This window comes from Nicotiana attenuata, unplaced genomic scaffold (assembly GCF_001879085.1).
Source record: "Nicotiana attenuata strain UT unplaced genomic scaffold, NIATTr2, whole genome shotgun sequence".
NCBI lineage: Eukaryota > Viridiplantae > Streptophyta > Magnoliopsida > Solanales > Solanaceae > Nicotiana > Nicotiana attenuata.
The window spans coordinates 370,934-390,442 of record NW_017670512.1 but is presented as its reverse complement, the minus strand read 5'-3'; the positions used below and the strand labels follow the sequence as shown (position 1 = coordinate 390,442).

Here is a 19,509-nt window from a genome sequence, read left to right as displayed (position 1 = left end):
CTTAAAACCACAATATAAGTTTAATTGTTACTCGAATTTTAGGGTAAACAAAGAAGAAAATGTAAAATGCTTACGATAATCTGGCTCACATTCTGCATTCTTCATCACGCGAAACATGAAAGTGCCCCACTGGAAACACATTGAGGCTCCTTATTGAAAAATATTAGCAATTCAACGTAAATTAATTATCAATCTCCAGCATAAGGGATGAAATAAAACACAAACCATGTCAAATAATTATATATTTTAATATAATATAGGTATGAACAATATCCTTTCTCTCCATTTCAGATCAATGAACTTAAATGCCTAATATACATATGCTGTGAGTCACAATTTGCACAATGAATCAACACGCTATAGCAAAATTTGATTATAAACGTTGCTGCTATAACTCTTCAACTTCTGAGACCAGTTCAACTTTGAACTTGCGCCAATCAAAATTGATAAACCAAAGGAAGCTTATATAACCATGAGAAGACCAAAGTGTTTGCTTCTATCTTCAGCTCTCCAGTTACCACTTCACCGGAGGATGCTCCGTCTAAAGTATTTAAGAAAGGAACTTGTAAAAAGGTTATGTAGAAAGAATAAGCTAATCGAGCGCAGTCTTGTTTCTTCGACCTGTAATTGGTTTAGGTAGACCATCAAAGATTGGCTTAGTAATGGCTGCAGTAGAAATTGCTTGAAAATCTGGCTTCAAATTCCACAGGGAAGACAATGTACCGCTATCTGAATCCTGCAAATTTGATGTACTTGATGACTTCCTAACTACGGATGCACTGTCATTTAGGAAAGAATCCCCCAAGCCAAAAGGAATAGGACTTATTGAACTTGCTTCAGCATCCGCTCCAGAGAGAGTTCGATTAGCTGACTTGGGTCTCAAAGCTAAGCCCTTGCCGCCAACAGCTGAAAACCAGCCACTGTTGCTGTTATCTTCCTTCAACAGCATTTCTGGGGTACGTGTGAAATCAGTCTCCGACTTTTGACGCCTTCTCACTAATTTCTCAAACCATCTATCTGAACCATTGTCTCTGCTGTCTTGTGTAGATAGATGATTGGCAGGAACTCCATTCTCTGACATAAAACCATTAGCTACACTTTTAGATTTTCTCCGCAGACTAAGTGGTGGATTTGAAAGAGGAGAGGATTTGACAAATGGGCCGTCTTCCAGATAATGTGATCCTCCCTTTCGATACTCTGCCATTTCAAATCCTTCAGATGCACGTTTCTGATCTGGTGGTTTAAGCCCATAATAACCTTGTAAGCTGCTCATGGCTGGCGAAACTTTTGACTGGGGAGAGGATTTCAGTTTCAGGGACTGAAACGAATCGAAAAAATCAGAGTGTCGACGGCTTGAAGAGGTCTGCTCAGAGCAACTAGGTCTGAAAAGAAATAAGTCACACTTAGCCACTGTTGCAGATCATAGGGTGAAAAGGTAAAAGAACCAAGGGACAAGCTTTGCATATTTGAAAAGAAGGTTTCAGGGTTTTTCGCGTTTGAATAAGCCAAATAAATAAAAATCAACTTTGCATGTAGTTGCACAGTTGTACAAATACACAATGCAGAGGTAAATTAACTTAATAAAACTAAGCAATCCTCATGCAAGTAACTTCAACAGGTACATATAACAGTTACTGCTGAAACTTGTAAGTTCAAAACACAGTTCAGGTTCTCCCCTCAACTTGTGTAGGCCAGATTAGTGATAAATTCCTATGATCTCTCATTATCAAATAGTGTTTATATTTTAGTGACTTCGAATTCTGAACCTGAAACTGAACACAACAAGTTCCCTACATTTTCTCAGGGGCCTAATTCCATTTGCCTCTAGTTAATAGATGACATACATAACATGTTTTTAAGAGATGTCCCATGTAAGACACTGTTCCCCCTTCAGTATGGATATTTCCTAAATCGAGGGAAGAACTAACTGAACTTGTGAAGGTGTATGACAACAGTTATAAGTGCAAGAAACATCTCCCAAGTAGGCTTATCAATCTTGAAACAGGAAAAAATAAAAGCATTCTCTTTGTAATTGATATGAATCTCTGCTATTCTCTTTAAAACTAAGGCCATGAGAACGTCACGTAAAATAATCACTTATTAAGCATGAATCATCAAAAAAATAAATCTTAAGTACATCAAGCTGATCTCAATTATCAAAAAGAAAAAATGAGCCCAAGTAATCATTCATGAACAGCTTGGTTTCTTTGCCACTATCTCTACTTATTTCTACAGCTAGTGTCAAATAATGCTGGCTAGTACTATTTACTATTTTTCAGGAAACTGATTGAAACCACAATCTTCGAACACCAAAACACAGTCCATTAGTACAAGTGTATGGAAGAGTTCTAACCTAAGCTAAATGGATTTGTTAGAAGCTTTACTTTCACAGAGCCCATCAAACAAAACCTAGACCAAGCACGCCCTGTATAAATTCAGAAGCAAATAAAGGTCGGTTGACCTCAATATACAACACAGGACCAATAAGAGATGGTTCGAGTAGCTAGAGATTAAAGCACAAACATAAATAATAATCTGTAGATGGATAAAGTATTATACTAATAAATAGTGAGTAAATACAATTTGGCGGAGGGGAACATCAATTATTTCATCATAAATGTCACGAAAACCATAACTTTGTGCAGCTCAATTTTTGGAAAAAATTTTCATGAACTATATTAACCGGAGTGCAGCAAGTAACTGAAAGCCATGAATTTTGGACTTCATCTCACATGCATGAAAATCTAAGTTGTTCGGACACGGGTGCGGGTGTCCGACACGGGGTAGATCTACCAATCAGATCCTTCAAGATGTAAATTCTAAGATTCGGGGATACGGATTCTTGTACAGATACGGGTACGGAGATCCGGCTAAAACTAATTCTCTCTCTCTCTCTCTCTCTCTATCTATATATATATATATATATATATATATATATAATGAGAAATATTGTGGAATACTTATGCATAGCTTGTAAAGTGTGGATTTCTTTTTTATTCTCAAGTTGTAGATAAGTAATGATTGATTTCCTAGATAAGTTATGCTATTTCCTCAAATTTACCCTAGCTTTGGTTCTAATTTCGGGAATCAAATAGTATCTGGTGTCGAGTTTTTTCGTTCATCCTGGTCAAAATACCCAAAATTGTTGGACCAAATCCAGTACGGATACATACCTACACCCATACTAGTGTCGTGTCGACACGGGTGCGGAACCTAAACTGCCGTGTTGGAGCAACTTAGATGAAAATAACAATCAATTTCCTAATATTGTGTCCACAGGCTAAAATACAGCTGGGCACAATACAAAATAGAGGAAGTGTACGGTTGCCATACCAGTATGCAGCACAGATTTTACAATAGCAATTGGTCATGCATAAACAAGTAATAAAACACACATCTAAACCAGAAATGCAAAACATAAATTTATAGTTCCTTAGACAGGAAAGTCTAATGTTACCAATAGCCTAGTTGAAAGAGGAAGGAAAGAAACATTAACAGAAATGTTTGGGCAATACCCTTGTGTGTCTTGACCATTTGATAAGACTGGAGATGGGGGATGCCTCCCAGGTAACGGTATATGAAGTGTTTTCAGGGCAAACATTTGGAGATCTGATACCAGGCCATTTATCCTTTTAATATCAGCCACCTGCCACATTGTATGCCCACATAAAATCATCAGCCACTTCACATAAACAATCCCCAATTGCAAAATGATATAAGCAAACACAAATTCACAACAAAACAACGGGTCGCTTTAGCACATTACTGCATGGAATCAGTTATATATAAGCTGTTGAAGAAATACTAGAGTAGTGGGAAAGGGAGTTGCTTTCGATCACAGGTTCAGTTTCAGAAATGCAATGTACATAACTACCAAAAGGTCCAAAACCAATATTAATATACTCTATAGGAATAAAAACGCATTCAACTCAATAATCAGAAGAGAGAAAAAGAATGAAATCAGATTATTAAGTTAAAATGTACTAGTAAGTAGTATTAAATTTACCTCAACGCCATATCTGATAGCAACACCAGCAAGGGTATCGAATTTGGAAACTGGGTGTTGTATATAACTTGAAGAGGATGTCAGATTATTATGACTATAATCCCCTCCTCCGTTCACTCTCCTTTCCATAACCCAAAAATCCAATAAATTAATAAATAAATAAATAAATCCAAGAAACTAACAATCTACACATTCAGATTCAATAGTAGATGAATTATGTGCCGCATACGAGAAATAGGGGGCGAGAATGATGAAAAGGGTGTCAGATCTGGTAGATTGCGTTGCCGATCTCGTTGAGGAAAAAAAAATGTGAAGAGAGAGTGAACAAGGATGATGATGGCTAAAGGCTAATTGTGATTTTTATTTATGACTCTTCGCCTCGGCTTTTCAAGAATCTCTTTTTCTTATTTTATTATTTTACTACTGCTACTACTAGTATTTGTTTTTTCTATAATTTTCTAATTTCTACAATATAAAATAATAATAGTTCAACTCAAATTACAAGGCTAGCCTATGAAGTTTCATATGTTGCAACAACACACCTTTTCCCACGAAAAAGAAAAAGAACCAAGTTCTATGCAGTGTGGTGTAATAAATTTTACTCAATCGGACAACTTATTTATTGATTAATAAATTTTACAAGTGAATTTATTGATAAGCATTACTCCCTCCGGTCCACAATAAGTGACCAATTTGGAAATAATAAATTCTAGACAAAAATAGTTAATATGACTTAACTACCCTTAATTAAATGTTACAGAATAGTTATAGTAGCACTTACTTCTCTTCTCAAATGTGAGGAGTAAATGACTTTTTAGAGATACATACATAAGAGTAATTTTGGAAAAATAAATTGATTTTTTTTTATTATATAAATGGACACTTATATTGGACCAAAATAAAAAAGCAGATTAATCACTTATTATGGACCAGAGGGAGTACCATTTTGCAATCTTGTAAAATGATTTTTTTTAAATTATTAGTGAATATAAACTAAATATTAACAAGAATCTATACAAAGAAAGTCATTTACATGTTGTATAAAAGAATTTGAGTATGAAATAATTTAACAAGGTTGGAGTTTAGGGGAGAAAAGAGTTATTAATTATTCTTTCTGTCTCAATTTATATCAAGGTGTTTGAGTGAGTTTGGAGTTTAAGAGAAAAAGAAAAACTTTTGAAACTTAAATATAAAATGAATTATAATAAATCAAAATATTTAAACAACCAAGAAAAATTAATTTGGTCGGTAATTTAATGTACTCTATTAGCCAATTGGATATAGTTATTGTGCAAAGTTAAGGTCTCAATTTTTTGGGTTCTATTCTTTTAATACATAAATAAAGGGTCTGTATGCAAGTAATGTTTTTAATGCTCAATATATTGGTAGTTATTGATTACTATATTTATGATCATTTAGTTCTTAATCTCGTTCCAACTCTCCAAGATAGTCAAGATATTTCAATTTTATCTTTTGACTTAAAAACTTATCCAAAAAGTCCAAAGGATTAGAAACCAATTCAGAAATTTTAACAAACGAAAATTAATTAATTTGAATTTCTACCAATTTCCAACTTTCAAGATTTCCTTTAGATGAAAACAATTTTCTTTGAAAACAAGCCTGTTTTTTGTGCTTAAGTGGGTAACTTAGGGGTTATTCACCTTTGGTTATTTATGTTTAAGTTATTTCTTAAACGAGCACTCAACTAATAAAAATTGTGAAAGAAAGTTATTTTTTTCTGTTCTGTAATAGAGAAAGTTACAACTAATATAATTATTATGTAAAAAATCACTTTTTTTTTGGTTTTATAGCAGAAATATAACTTATTTTTCATTTCACCTACAAAGTTACTATATACATACACGTAATAATTCTAGTGGCTTTAGTTGATGTAACAATTATTTTAAGCCAAAGTTTTAAAAATAAGAAAATCACCCATTATAATTAACTATTTTACTGACCCGCTTCAATGCCCCGACCTGCTACAATTATAAAGGTCAATTATATATTAGAGGACTCTTTTTTATTTTACTAAGGCTTCATCATTTCTTCTCTTAGTCAAGGCGATCTAGGACTTTTTCAGTCTAGTTAATTTTATTTGATGATGGAATCTAATAGATGATCGAGGAGAAAAATCAAGGAATATTCAAAAGTAAAAATTTGGACTAGACTGAGAGAAAGTCCTAAATCGCTTGCTGAGAGAAGAAACATTGAATTCATCGACTAGTAAAATAAAAAGGGATCCTTTATTATATATTTGATCCATATAATTATAGGATCACATTGTTGGAGCCGCTCAATGAAACAAATATAATAGGTGATATTTTATTTCTAAAATGTTTGCTTGAAAAAAATTATCACATCAAACTAAAGCCGGCGAAATTATTACCTAATATGCAGAGTGACTTTGTAGGTGAATTAATAAAAATAGAGAGTTGCTTTGCCGTTACAAAAGAAAAAAAAGGTAGCTTTTTGACAAAATTTTCAATAGTTATCTTTTCTATTATTAATTAATTAAAAAAAACTCTCTTACCCCATTTCTATTAATTGAATAATTATCTGAGAGATTAACTCTTCTTTTTCACTTGAAAATTTTCCCTAACAAAATAGTTTCTTTAGTCTATGCATAAGCTAAAAAGATAAGCAAGCAAGAAAGTAATATGTGCAACATCTTTTAGAAATTCTCTAAGTTTTTCTTTTGGCCCTTTAGACAAAGTTGACTTGTAGTTGGAGTCAATTTGAGGAAAAGATTGTGAATTTATAGAAGTAACAGGGGTAGAACTCATAATAATCAATAATATTAGTCATACAGGGAATAGAGGACTCCTCTAGCTTTAACATTATATTTATTTTAAAAAAACAATAGCTAAAAGTCAACAGTAGAGAGAGAGGGGGGACTATTGTGTGATAGGATGGTCACCGACAACTTTCCGCGTTCAAAAAACACCGAACTCGAATCCACGAACCTGTTTTTTTGATACTCCACGTGTTATATTTTAAGCAACCTTATATTATTGCCTCCTTACAAAACTAAAAAGAAAAACTTCTTTAACATGGATGACTTTCCTTATCAGCAATCTACTCTGTCAGAGCTCGTCGCACTGAGTTTGTCTTGTGCTATTTATATCTTTTGTATAATTTATGATCTATTACACAATGGGCAACTTACTCAGCAAGTAATCGAAGGATAAAAAATGCAGGCTTCCCTAGGAATTTTTTTAAAAATAAATAAATAATAAAAGAAGACTTGCTTTTTGTTTGGTTTACTGTAACAACCCGACCGGTCGTTTTGAGTATTTACATTCAGTTCGGCGATTTGAGGTCACGAATAACTTTACTTGGTGTATTATGACTTACTTGCATCGTCGGCTTTGGTTTTTGAGTGGTTCAGATTTGATTTTGAAGGATGACCCTCACTTGAGAATCTTGAAGTTGAAAGAGTTGACCAAGTTTTACTTTGTGTGTTTGACTCTGGATCGGTGTTTTGATAGTTGGTAGGTCTTGATGGTGATTTTAACCTCGGGCCTATGCTCGAAATTGCACTTTGATGTTTCTAGAAGGTTTCAGCACCATTTGGCGGAAGTTGGCAATTTAAAGATTTGAAATTTTTCTAAATTTGACCATGGTTTGACTTTAAGGCTATCATATTCAGATTTTGGTTTCGGAACTTGGAATAGGTCCGTCTTATCATTTGAAACTTGTCTGCAAAATTTTGTGTCGTTTGGAGTTGGTTTGATGTGGTTCGGACGCTTGGTTGCAATTCTAGAAGTTCTTGAAATTCAATGTGATTTTCATGCGTTTTGATGTCCGATTCGTGGTTCTAAATGTTATTTAGATGTTTTGATCATGCGAGCGAGTTCGTATGATATTTTTACACTCATGTGGATATTTGGTTTAGTGCCCCGAGGGCTCGGATGAGTTTTGGACTCGTTCCAGAGGAGTTTGTAGAAGTTTCGTTGGTTCTGGTGCTTTGTTATTGCATTTGTGAGGTTTTTTATCGCATTTGCGATATCCACATTTGCGAGATCCTTTTCGCTTTTGCGATGATGGGCTGGGATAGGGGAGTTTACATTTGCGAACAATTTCATCGCATTTGCGATGATACTTGGGAAGGACAACTTCCACATTTGCGACAACTGTCGCTTTTGCGATGACTCAGTGCTCGCTTTGCTGTTCCACCCTCATGTTTTTGTACGTAAAAGTACGTCGTAAGTCAATTGATGTAAGCTCAGAAATGAGATCGTCTTAGGTCACAAGTTACATTCATAAATGTGCTGAAAATTAGGTCAAATATAGTCGAGCTTTTCTCCCAATATGTTTGAAATTACGGGATGATCCACCTAGAAAATTGAAGATCTACGAGTTTAGTTTCCAACGCATACGTCTCCCGATACGCTTTCTTTTCTCTAGAAATAATCGAGCAATTAAAGATAATCAGAGAGCATGTGGAGTGGTTGTTCACTACCTATTTTAGAGCTCAGGTAATTCGGATTTGTGCCATGTAAGGGCCATTAAAGTGATCCCTATGTATACGGTCGAAACCGGGTTCGCCTATTGTATGACCAATCGAGGCTGAAACATGGCAGGTCAAAGCTCGAGCTCGGGTTATATCGAACCAAGGCATGAAATTAGATCGTCGAGCTCGTGACCCCGGGACCGAACAAGATCGAGGAAAATTTTCCGAGCCAAATAATGAAAGACCGAAATATCCGCGATCGGTTGGAGATCACGGCGGAAATATCGGCACATATCAAGAAGAGGCCGATTAATTAGCAAATCTTGAGATTTTTTACCTTGTATAGAATTGTATCAAGAGTAGGACACTCCTACTATATAAAGGGGGTTTGGTCATTTATAAAACACACCAAAAAGCAATACACTATTATTTCTAGTTCTCATCATCTTGTTATTCTGTTCTAACATCAGTTGAGCCATTTCTTGGCTCGAGAGTGATCAAACTCAAAGGCTAAGGCTGTACAATTTGTGTGGTTTGCCTTTATTTTCTTATCATTAATTATAATATTAATTTGTTTTCTTAATTTGTATCAATTTATATCACGTATTCTTAAAAATGCGTATAAATTTAATTGTTATCCAATTTTAAGGGCAAACAGTTTGGCGACCACCGTGGGGCTAAGGATAATAGTGGTTACTTGGTACAAACTTTCATAACACACACTATTATACACTTGTTCTTTGGAGTATCTTTGATTCCAAGACCAAATGTTTAACTCTCAGTGAGCACCCCTATACGTTAACAATGATTTCGGCCACCACGGCGAAAATGATAACATAGCTCCAGGGAACGACGTACCCCTGATCAATCTCGACGGAGTCCCTACTGTAGATCCAATCGATTTTAACTTGCATGTAGCCATCAATGTAAATTTGGCCGTTGATCCTGAAGGCAGTGTTCGTAGGGATGTTCGATCAACCGCTCAAAGCACACATGGCAACAAAGATGGCGGAATCAACTTGCGGGTGATCTTCAAAATGTTGCAGGCTCATCAAAAGGCGATAGCCTAGCTCCAGAACCAGAATCGCCCGCCCGTCCCAGGAAGTTGTTCACAGAGTTGAATCGGTCTCAAGGGAATCGAACGATAAAGAAATGGGGACCAATCCGGTAATCACGAAGATGCTCGAGGAACTGACAAAATGAATTGAGTCGGGGGAAAAGAAGATTGAGGCAAACGATAAGAAGGTAGAAACTTACAACTCCAGGGTCGATCAAATCCCAGGAGCACCATCGTTATTAAAGGTCCCGGATTCCAAAAAGTTCATGCAAAAACCTTTTCCCTTGAGCGCAGCTCCCAAACCGCTGCCCAAGAAGTTCCGCATGCCCGAGATTCCTAAGTACAATGGAACGACCAATCCGAACGGGCATGCCACCTCTTACACATGTGCTATCAATGGGAATGATCTAGCGGATGACGAGATCGAATCTGTCTTGCTAAAGAAATTCGGAGAGACCCTGTGAAAGGGAGCTATGATACGGTACCACAATTTACCACCTAACTCTATTGATTCATTTTCTATGCTTGCAGATTCTTTCGCAAAAGGCACACGACAGGGCCATCAAGGTTGAGACCAGGAAGTCGTACCTTTTCAAGGTAAGGCGGAAGGACAACGAAATGCTCAGAGAATTCGTGTCACGATTCCAAATGGAACAAATGGACCTGCCACCGGTCGCTGATGATTGGGCTATTCAAGCTTTCACCCAAGGACTCAATATTCGAAGCTCGGTGGCTTCGCAACAGTAAGCAAAATCTGATAGAATACCTGACTGTCACTTGGGTCGATGTGCATAATCGGTACCAATCAAAGATTAGGGTCGAAGATGATCAACTTGGGGCTTCTTCCAGGTCCGTTTATCCTATAAGACCCGTCGATAGAATTAAGAGGGATATTGACCGAGAACCGAGGTTGAACAGAGATCGATACCAGCCATATAATGGAGATCGTAGAAGCAGTGGATTTGGGCACAATTCTGTACGAAATGAAAAAAATGATCGAGGCCAGAGCTCTCGAGGGCTCATGAGCAAGAACGGCTTCGACGGGCCTATTAGACCTAAAGAAGTACCACGATTATCAGAATTTGCAAATATCGTGGCACTCATGGCCACAAAATGGAGGATTGTCGACAATTGAGAGAAGAAGTAGCCTGGTTATTCAACAACATGCACCTTCGAGAATTTCTGAGCGACCGAGCCAAGAATCATTTCATAATAGGGACTCCAATAAACAAGCCGATCAAGAAGAACCTAAACACGTCATTTATATGATCATCGAAGGGGTCGATGTTCCTCAAGTTCCAATGTTAAAGCGCACCAAAGTATCCATCATGAGGGAGAAACAAACTCGAGATTACATACCAGAAGGAACTATGTCTTTCAACGACGAGGACGCAGAAGGAATCGTGCAACCCCACAACGATGCACTGGTAATATCTGTCTCATGAATAAATCTCGAGTTAAATGTGTGTTAATTGATCCAGTTAGCTCAGACAACATCATTCGATCGAGGGTTGTAGAACAACTCGGCCTACAGGACCAAATAGTACATGCAGCCCGAGTGCTAAACGGATTCAACATGGCTTGCGAAACTACTAAGGGAGAAATAATGCTACCAGTAAATGCAGCCGGAATCTAGGAGACCAAGTTTTATGTGATCGAAGGGGATATGAGGTACAACGCCCTGTTTGGGAGACCATGGATCCACAACATGAGGGTTGTGCCCTCGACCCTTCACCAGGTGTTAACATTCCCAACACCAGAGGGGATTAAAACGATCTACAGGGAGCAACCCGCCGCAAATGAGATATTTGCCGTCGATGAAGTAATTCCGATATCAACACTCTCATCAATAAAGGAGCTAGGTTCAAAAGCAAAACAAGAAGCCAAATAGCAATCACCGATGCTGGCTTCGACCCAACCAGACAAGCAGGGGACTGACGAAGATGATGATTATATGGTTCCTCAATCCTTTATAGTCCCCGATGATTCCGACGCTACCAAATCAACGGTCAAAGAGCTGGAGCAGGTCATACTGATCGAACACCATGCCGATCGAAAGGTATACTTGGGCACAGGGTTAACTCTCGAGCTTAGGAAAAAACTCATTCAATTTCTTATAGCTAACATGGATTGTTTTGCTTGGTCCAATCTCGACAGGACAGGGATTCCACCGGAGATCACTACTCACAAGCTGAGCCTAGACCTGAAATTCCATCCAATCAAGCAGAAAAAGAGACCCCAATCCGAGATAAAGCATGCTTTCATCAAGGACGAGTAAAATAGGATCCATCCGGGAGGTAAAATACCCGGAATGGTTAGCAAACGTAGTAGTAGTCCCTAAAATGGGGAACAAACCAAGAATGTGTGTGGATTATAAAGATTTAAATAAGGCATGCCCCAAAGACTCTTTCCCTTTGCCAAACATCGATCGCATGATCGATGCCGCGACCGACCACGAGATCCTCAGTTTTCTCGATGCCTACTCCAGGTATAACCAAATATGAATGAACTTGGATGATCAGGAAAAGAACTCCTTCATCACTAAGTATGGAACGTACTGCTATAACGTAATGCCATTTGGATTGAAAAATGCTTGTGCCACTTACCAACGCCTAGTAAACCGTATGTTCGAAGAACAAATAGGGAAATCTATGGAAGTTTACATTGACAATATGTTAGTTAAGTCCCTGCGAGCAGAAGACCATTTAAAATATTTGCAGGAAACCTTCAGTATATTGAAGAAGTACAACATGAAGCTGAATCCGAAAAAATGAGCATCCGGAGTCGGATCAGGTAAATTTCTCGGGTTCATGGTATCCAACCGAGGAATCAAGATCAACCCCGACAAGATCAAAGCTATCGAGGATATCACGGTAGTGGACAATGTGAAGGTCGTACAAAGGCTAACCGAGCGTATTGCCTCCCTGGGGAAATTTCATCTCGAGGTCCTCCGATAAGAGCCATCAATTTTTCTCATTACTGAAGAAGAAAAACAACTTCACATGGACCCTGAAATGCCAACGGGCCTCGGAAGAACTTAAGCGATATTTATCGAGCCTGCCACTACTTCACACGCCGAGGACGGAAGAACAACTATACTTGTATCTGGTAGTATCGAAAATAGTGGTAATTGGAGTCTTAGTTCGGGAGAACAAGGTATTCAATTTCCAAGTTATTATGTTAGCCGGACCTTAGGTGGGGCCGAAACTAGGTATCCTCACCTAGAAAAATTGGAACTCGCTTTACTAAGTGCCTTTAGGAAACTAAAACTATATTTTCAGTGCCATCCTATATGTGTTGTGACGACTTACCCATTACGAAATATAATGCATAAACCCAAACTCTCGGGACGATTGGAAAAATGGGCCGTAGAAATCAGCGAGTATGAATATCGACCCCGGAGAGCCATTAAGTCTTAAATTTTGGTATATTTCGTGGTCGACTTTATGCCAGCCTTAACACCCGAGTTCGAAAGAGAGTTGTTGGTAAACTCGGGGACGTCTTCTGGAATCTGGACCCTCTTTACGGATGGCGCCTCGAACGCAACGGGGTCTGGACTTGGCATCGTACTGAAGCCACCCTCAGGCAATATTGTTAGACAATCCATTAGAACTGTGAAATTGACTAACAATGAGGCCGAATATGAGGCCATGATTGCAGGTCTCAAACTTGCCAAAAGCTTGGGGGCGGAGGTGATCGAAGCGAAGTGTGACTCCCTCCTTATGGTGAACCAAGTTAATGGAACGTTCGAATTCAGAGAAGAACGAATGCAAATGTACCTAAATAAGTTACAGGTAACATTACATCGTTTCAAAGAGTGGACTTTGCACCATGTACCTCGAGATCAAAATAGCGAGGCCGATGCACTTGCAAACTTAGGCTTGTCGGTCGAGGATGGCGAGCTTAACTCGGGGGCAGTCGTACAACTCATGAGATCGGTAGTGGAAGAAGGACACGCCGAAATAAAGTCCACAAGCTTAACTTGGGATTGGAGAAATAAATACGTAGAGTATTTGAAGACCGGGAAACTACCCTCAGATCCAAAAGAATCGAGGACCCTAAGCACAAAGGCAGTCCGATTCAGCTTGTCCGAGGACGGAACCTTGTTCAAAAGAATGTTCGATGGTCCGCTAGCAATATGTTTGGGACCGGGAGATACCGATTACGTTCCGAGGGAAGTCCATGAGGGCACCTGCGGAAACCATTGAGGCACCGAATCATTGGTTCGAAAGGTAATTAGAGCCGTCTATTACTAGATCAACATGGAAAAAGATGCGAAGGAGTTCATACGAAAATGTGACAAATGCCAAAGACATGCTCTGATGATTCACCAACCCGGGGAACTGCTACATTCGGTCTTGTCACCATGGGCATTCATGAAGTGGGGAATGGATATCGTCGGCCCTCTTCCATGGGCACCGGGTAAGGCTCAATTTATCTTATTTATGACTGACTATTTTTCTAAGTGGGTTGAAGCACAAGCGTATGAGAAGGTCAGAGAGAAGGAAGTCACCAAATTCATTCAGGACCACATCATATATCGGTTCGGGATGCCATCCAAAATTGTGTGTGATAACGGGAAACAATTTGCCGGCAGTAAGGTGACCAAGTTTCTCGAAGATCATAAGATCAAAAGAATATTATCAACACCTTATCACCTTAATGGGAATGGACAAGCCGAATCGACCAACAAAACCATAATCCAAAACCTTAAGAAAAGGTTAACCGACGCTAAAGGAAAATGGAAGGAGATCCTGACCGAAGTCCTTTGGGCATATCGCACGACCTCGAAGTCTAGTACCAGGGCTACTTAGTTCTCATTAGTTTATGGCGCCAAAGATCTAATACCGGTCGAAGTCGAAGAGCCGAGTATCAGATTCCAATATGCAACAAAGAAATCAAATGATGAGGCCATGAATACGAGCCTGGAGCTATTGGATGAAAGGCGTGAAGCCGCCCTTGTACGATTGACTGCCCAAAAGCAACAGATCGAGAGGTATTACAATCAAATTGCCAGCTTTCGATACTTTAATACGGGGACTTAGTACTAAGGAAGGTCACATCAAAAACCCGAAATCCGAACGAAGGGAAGTTCGGTTCGAGCTGGGAAGGACCGTACCAGATTCTCGAGGTCACCGGGAAAGGATCCTATAAGCTCGGAACGATGAACGGAGAACAGCTACCGAGTAATTGGAATGTAACTAACCTAAAATGATAATACTGCTAAGATACAACCTCATTCATTTTATTTTATTTTGGACTAACACTTGTAGGTGATCGATAAGAAGCAACACGAAGTTTTTAGGTCTGAAAGCACGCGTTTCACTCTTTTTTTCTTAGACCGGTTTTGTCCCAAATGAGTTTTTCGGCAAGGTTTTTAATGAGGCAACAGTGGATTGTGCTAACTTAGAACTAAAGACCGATCACGAATAGGTGTCGAAGATCGCCTTAATAGTATCCGAGGTTCCTCCACAATCAACCTCGAATACTGGGGGCATTACCCTCGGATATCGACTTTAGCAAGGAAATTACTTCATAATGGAAGGGTCTCGATAGGTAGGGTTTATTGTATGGGCTAAACGGTCAAACGAATCGTGCCCACATAGACTGCTCAAGCCTCAACATAAAGCATGTACGCATGTATAACTATTTTCACAAGAATAAAGAGAAGTACCTTACTTGCAATCATCTTGTCTTTTAAAGATTTTCTCGTTTACATTTCTTAAAGGAATCCCTTACTTCCGACCCCCTAACGGTAACGAGCTCAAAGGCCGCTTTAACCTGAGATCAAATAATCTTTCTCCCACTCGGGGACTGTCATCCGAAAACAAACTCGAACAGATCGAGTTATTAAACATTGGGGGCATAAGACCTATTAGTAAACCCCCAAATTTTAAAGGCCACGACCATCCTCACTCGGGGACTGTTATCTTAGGCTAGCCTGGATAACTCGGGAAAGCAAGCCCACTAGGCGACACCCGAACTAAAAGGCTGCGACCATATTAACACAGCTCGAAGACGTCTGAGACCCGTAATAAAAACAAGGCCTTCAAACAGAAAATTGTCGTAACCGGTTCTAAAAGCTACCCCCGAAAAACTATAATCTCAACTACTTACTTTGGGGGGGGGGGAATTTCCGGTAATATTGGACTCCCAAAATGCCTTAAAAACAAATTAAAGTAAAGGCGAGATTTGTTTGAATTTTCGAACATAACATGATTATTTCGTGCTAAGGCATTTTTGATCTTTTTGAATATAAATAAAAAATCAAAGGGAAGCCTTGTATATATTTACTAAAAATTCTTTTTACAAGGGCCAAACGGCCCCGATAAAAAAAATTTACAATAGTCAAAACGGCAAAAGACAAAACAACTAAAAAGACCCTAAATGGCCTAATCTACATCGGGAGCTGCGTCGTCGTCTTCGGGGCCTTCTCCGCTTTTCGTCCCATCCGAGTCTTTGGATCCCTCGGAGTCCTCCTCCTCGGGATAAGCCAGCTTCCTGGCCTTGGCCTCGGACACCTTGGCATTCTCGATCTCAGCCAACAGATCGAAGCCCTAAGCTTGAACTCCTTCAAAGGCCTCCCTTCGGGATTTCCATCCCATGTGTTTTACCAAGTTTCTCGCTTGGACCTGAGCTGCCTCAGCATCGGCCTTATGCTTGGCCACCTTCTCATCAGCTTCTGCCCCGACCACGGCAACTCTAACCTTGCCACCTCAAGTTCCTTGGCTAGATTTTCTGGGCAAGAAACTGCCAAGCTCAGCTGAGACCGGATCTCTTCGATTGTTTTGGCCTGGGTCAAGGTCTTTTCCTCTATAGTTCAGAGCTGGGCCTCGGCCTAGGCCAGTTGTGCTTGGACATCTTCCTTTTCCGAGTCTAAGAGGTCCATATTTTTATTGAACTCATCGGCCTCATCTTTTATCGTGTCCACCTGCGCCTGGAGCTGCCCGATCTGTTCAAGCCTTTTTTGGATTTGCAGGTTCGAATTGTTAGCCACTGTGTCCAATTAGTTGTCACTATCATTAAGTACTCGATTTACCTACTCGACCCACTCAGCATGCTCATTCTGAGCCGCTTCAAACTCGGCCTGAAGTTTCTCACTGAGAAGCTTATAGGTGTCCCTCTTCACGATAAGCTCCCGAACATTGGCCTCGTGTTGTGTTAACTCCTCCAGATATCAGAGGAAAGCTTCATGGTGAAGTACCGAGGCCTACAAGCATAAAGAAAGGTGTTAGGATTATTTGCAACTTCAAATTTAAAATACATAATAAAGAGACACTCGAATTTACCCGATTCAGCGCTAGTAAAGCTTCATTGAATAGGCAGGGGCCCTTCCACCTCGTCCATCACGGCATGGTCCTCTTCGGCCACCAAGCACCAAACCCACGGGCGCAAAGAAAACCCGGGCATCCTCCGGGATAGAGAAACCTATTGACCGCTTTCGATTAGGATCAACACTCGGGCCCGGAACCGATCTACTAACTTTGGGCTCGAAGAAGACCCATTGGCTCCCGATGATGGTACCTTCTTTGGCACCGGCAAGTCACCAAACCCTGTAACATCCTCTGAGGCGGTATATTCTAACCCATCTAAGAAGTTGTTAATATCTGCCGCCCCCTGATCAGTTCCAACCCTGCACCACTATATAATGGTGAGGAGTGGTCAATGCTGCTTTTACCCGAAAGGTCGGGATCGATATCCACAGGGAGTTAATATTGATTAGGAGCTGGGTTTCTACCTAATCTAGCTATGCGTGTTGCTTAATTACACTTCTAACCATGCTTGGATTGGTTTCTAATCTACGTTTAATGCTATTAATTGCTGAAAGTAATCTAAGTACAATGTTTTTTGTAGGAGTTCTCTCAAGTGATAAAAAGAAGGAGGTGACTTACACCTAGGTGGGTATCTAATGGGATCTAGAATTTAGGACAAGCTTGTTATATTTGGGGTCATGATATAACCTTTACACATAATTACTCACTCTATACCTCTTGGTAGTTTGAGTGACTTTTCCCTAATTGGCTTTCTCAAGCCCAATTGGGTGTTCAAACAATGCAAGTAAAATTGGCTCAAGTCGGGTATTACTATCTCTAGGTTTAACCCTTTAATTGGGGCTATCAATCTCTTGAATGCACCCCAATTCCTTGTTAGCCTAATTTTTCTAGACTTAGTCCCTCTTTCTCAAGAAGAGACTAAGTCATAAAGGCATGAATTAGTGTTTGCAACCACCAATTCTACAATTAAAGCATGAATCAAGCTAAATATCACTAACCCATAAGCAATTAAGCCCTAAAATTGAAGACCCATTAAATACCCACACTAGGATTGGGTCACAACCCTAGCTAATGGGTTTAGCTACTCATAATTAAGGTAGAAATCAAAGATAGAGATGAAATATAAGCCATAAAAGTTGATTACAAGAATAAAATCTAAGAATATAAGCTAAAACTGCTCTAAAATTACTCTAAGTGTTAAAGTACGACTATTCACGAGCTCCTGATACAAAAGATAACCTAAAAATGTGAAAAAGATCTATTTATACACAGCTGAAATTACTGGACAAAAATACCCCTACGGAGGTTTCGCTGTGAGCGAAATAATGAGCGCCGCAGCGTATGGACTTTCGCGGCCGCGCAAAACAAGAGCGGACCGCGTTTCTTCACTTTTGTGCTTGGTTTGGACTTGATTACGCGGGCATCGCAAAAGTTATCACCTCCGCGTTGGCATCAACCGCGGCCGCGTAATTTGGACGCGGACTGCGCTCCTCAGTCAGGCTCAACTTGCAGGGTCTCTGAACTTTGATCAACGCTCTCAGCGGAAATACCACCGCGGCCTCGCTTTTTCATCGTTGTCAGCGGTCTCTATTGTACCCAAAACATTTTCTCTGAACCACACTTCCGCGGACCGCGTAATTATGGCCGCTTCAGCGGTGGACCTTACGCGGCCGCTCTTTTCCGTCGCGGTCAGCGCTGTAGTCTCAGTTTTGAACTCGTGCAAATTTAACTCCTTCATGAGTTGATTATGACTTTCTTGCCTCATTTTGACCAAACCCTGCAGACAAGCACATTAAGTCAGTTTTCGGGAATACTTTTACACATTTTTTATCCAAAACCTAAGCAAAAGAGGGCATAAGATAGGCTAAAATCCATAGTTATCAACTCCCCCAAACTTGAGCCTTTGCTTGTCCTCAAGAAAACAAAGTAATTCCCACATCCACAAGATAAAAGAAAGGAAAATTTTAGTTGTTCTAAGGTGACTTCATCAAGCATCAATTAGGACTAACAATTACCCTCAACACAAATGTATTATCAACAGCACACAACCTTTTTAGCACCATGGCTCTAGAGCGACACAAGAGCATCAAGAGTTGACTTAACTCATCAAGGAAGCTCGCTCTACTACGTAGGTCATTGTGGAACCCAAACTCTTTCTCCTCTACTCTCCATAAGCAAATCTTACTTTAGATTATAGCACTCAGAGCAAGGATTGTGGAAAAGTACACTCATCTCTCTCAAAGGAAGGTCATAAGTCCGGCTATAAGTACCATAAGCTTGCCCCTTATGTGAAACACCACTAATGTAAGCTCACTCAACTCGAAATCATATAGGCTTTTGCAGGAATGTAATGAAGGCTTTTGGTTCAAGGTAGGATATATCGGTCTATGAAGGTTTCATCTTTCCTTAAGCACTTCATTTTCTCATTTCGGCTCACACTTTCTTGACTCTTTGAGTCATTTTCTTCTTCCTTAGGGGACTAGAGAGACACATTGTCACTCTTTCTTGTTCACGTCAATCATTTTTCTCCTTTCTAATCATTCCAAGCCTTTCATCATTGCTTTCATTGAATCCCTTCATTTTTCTATATTTTTCACTTTCTTTTTGAATTTTTGGCTTTTCTTTCTTTTTCTTTTGCCTTCCCTTTTCTTCATTTTGTACCTTTTATCACTTTTGCATTCCTTGTCTCTCCCCCCCCCCCCAACCTAACTTCTTT

The 19,509-nt window shown here is 39.5% G+C and overlaps 1 protein-coding gene across 1 annotated transcript; it reads right to left on the bottom strand.

Moving 5' to 3' along the window:
• Nucleotides 1-213: 213 nt before the first annotated feature.
• Nucleotides 214-4,382, bottom strand: LOC109240414. The gene is made up of 3 exons (XM_019407051.1): nucleotides 4,007-4,382; nucleotides 3,516-3,646; nucleotides 214-1,382 (listed from the first exon to the last, which is right to left on the bottom strand). Exons 1-3 carry the CDS (start codon nucleotides 4,133-4,135, stop codon nucleotides 593-595), a joined length of 1,050 nt encoding a protein of 349 aa, XP_019262596.1. The 5' UTR covers nucleotides 4,136-4,382; the 3' UTR covers nucleotides 214-592.
• Between the last annotated feature and the right edge of the window lie 15,127 nt (nucleotides 4,383-19,509).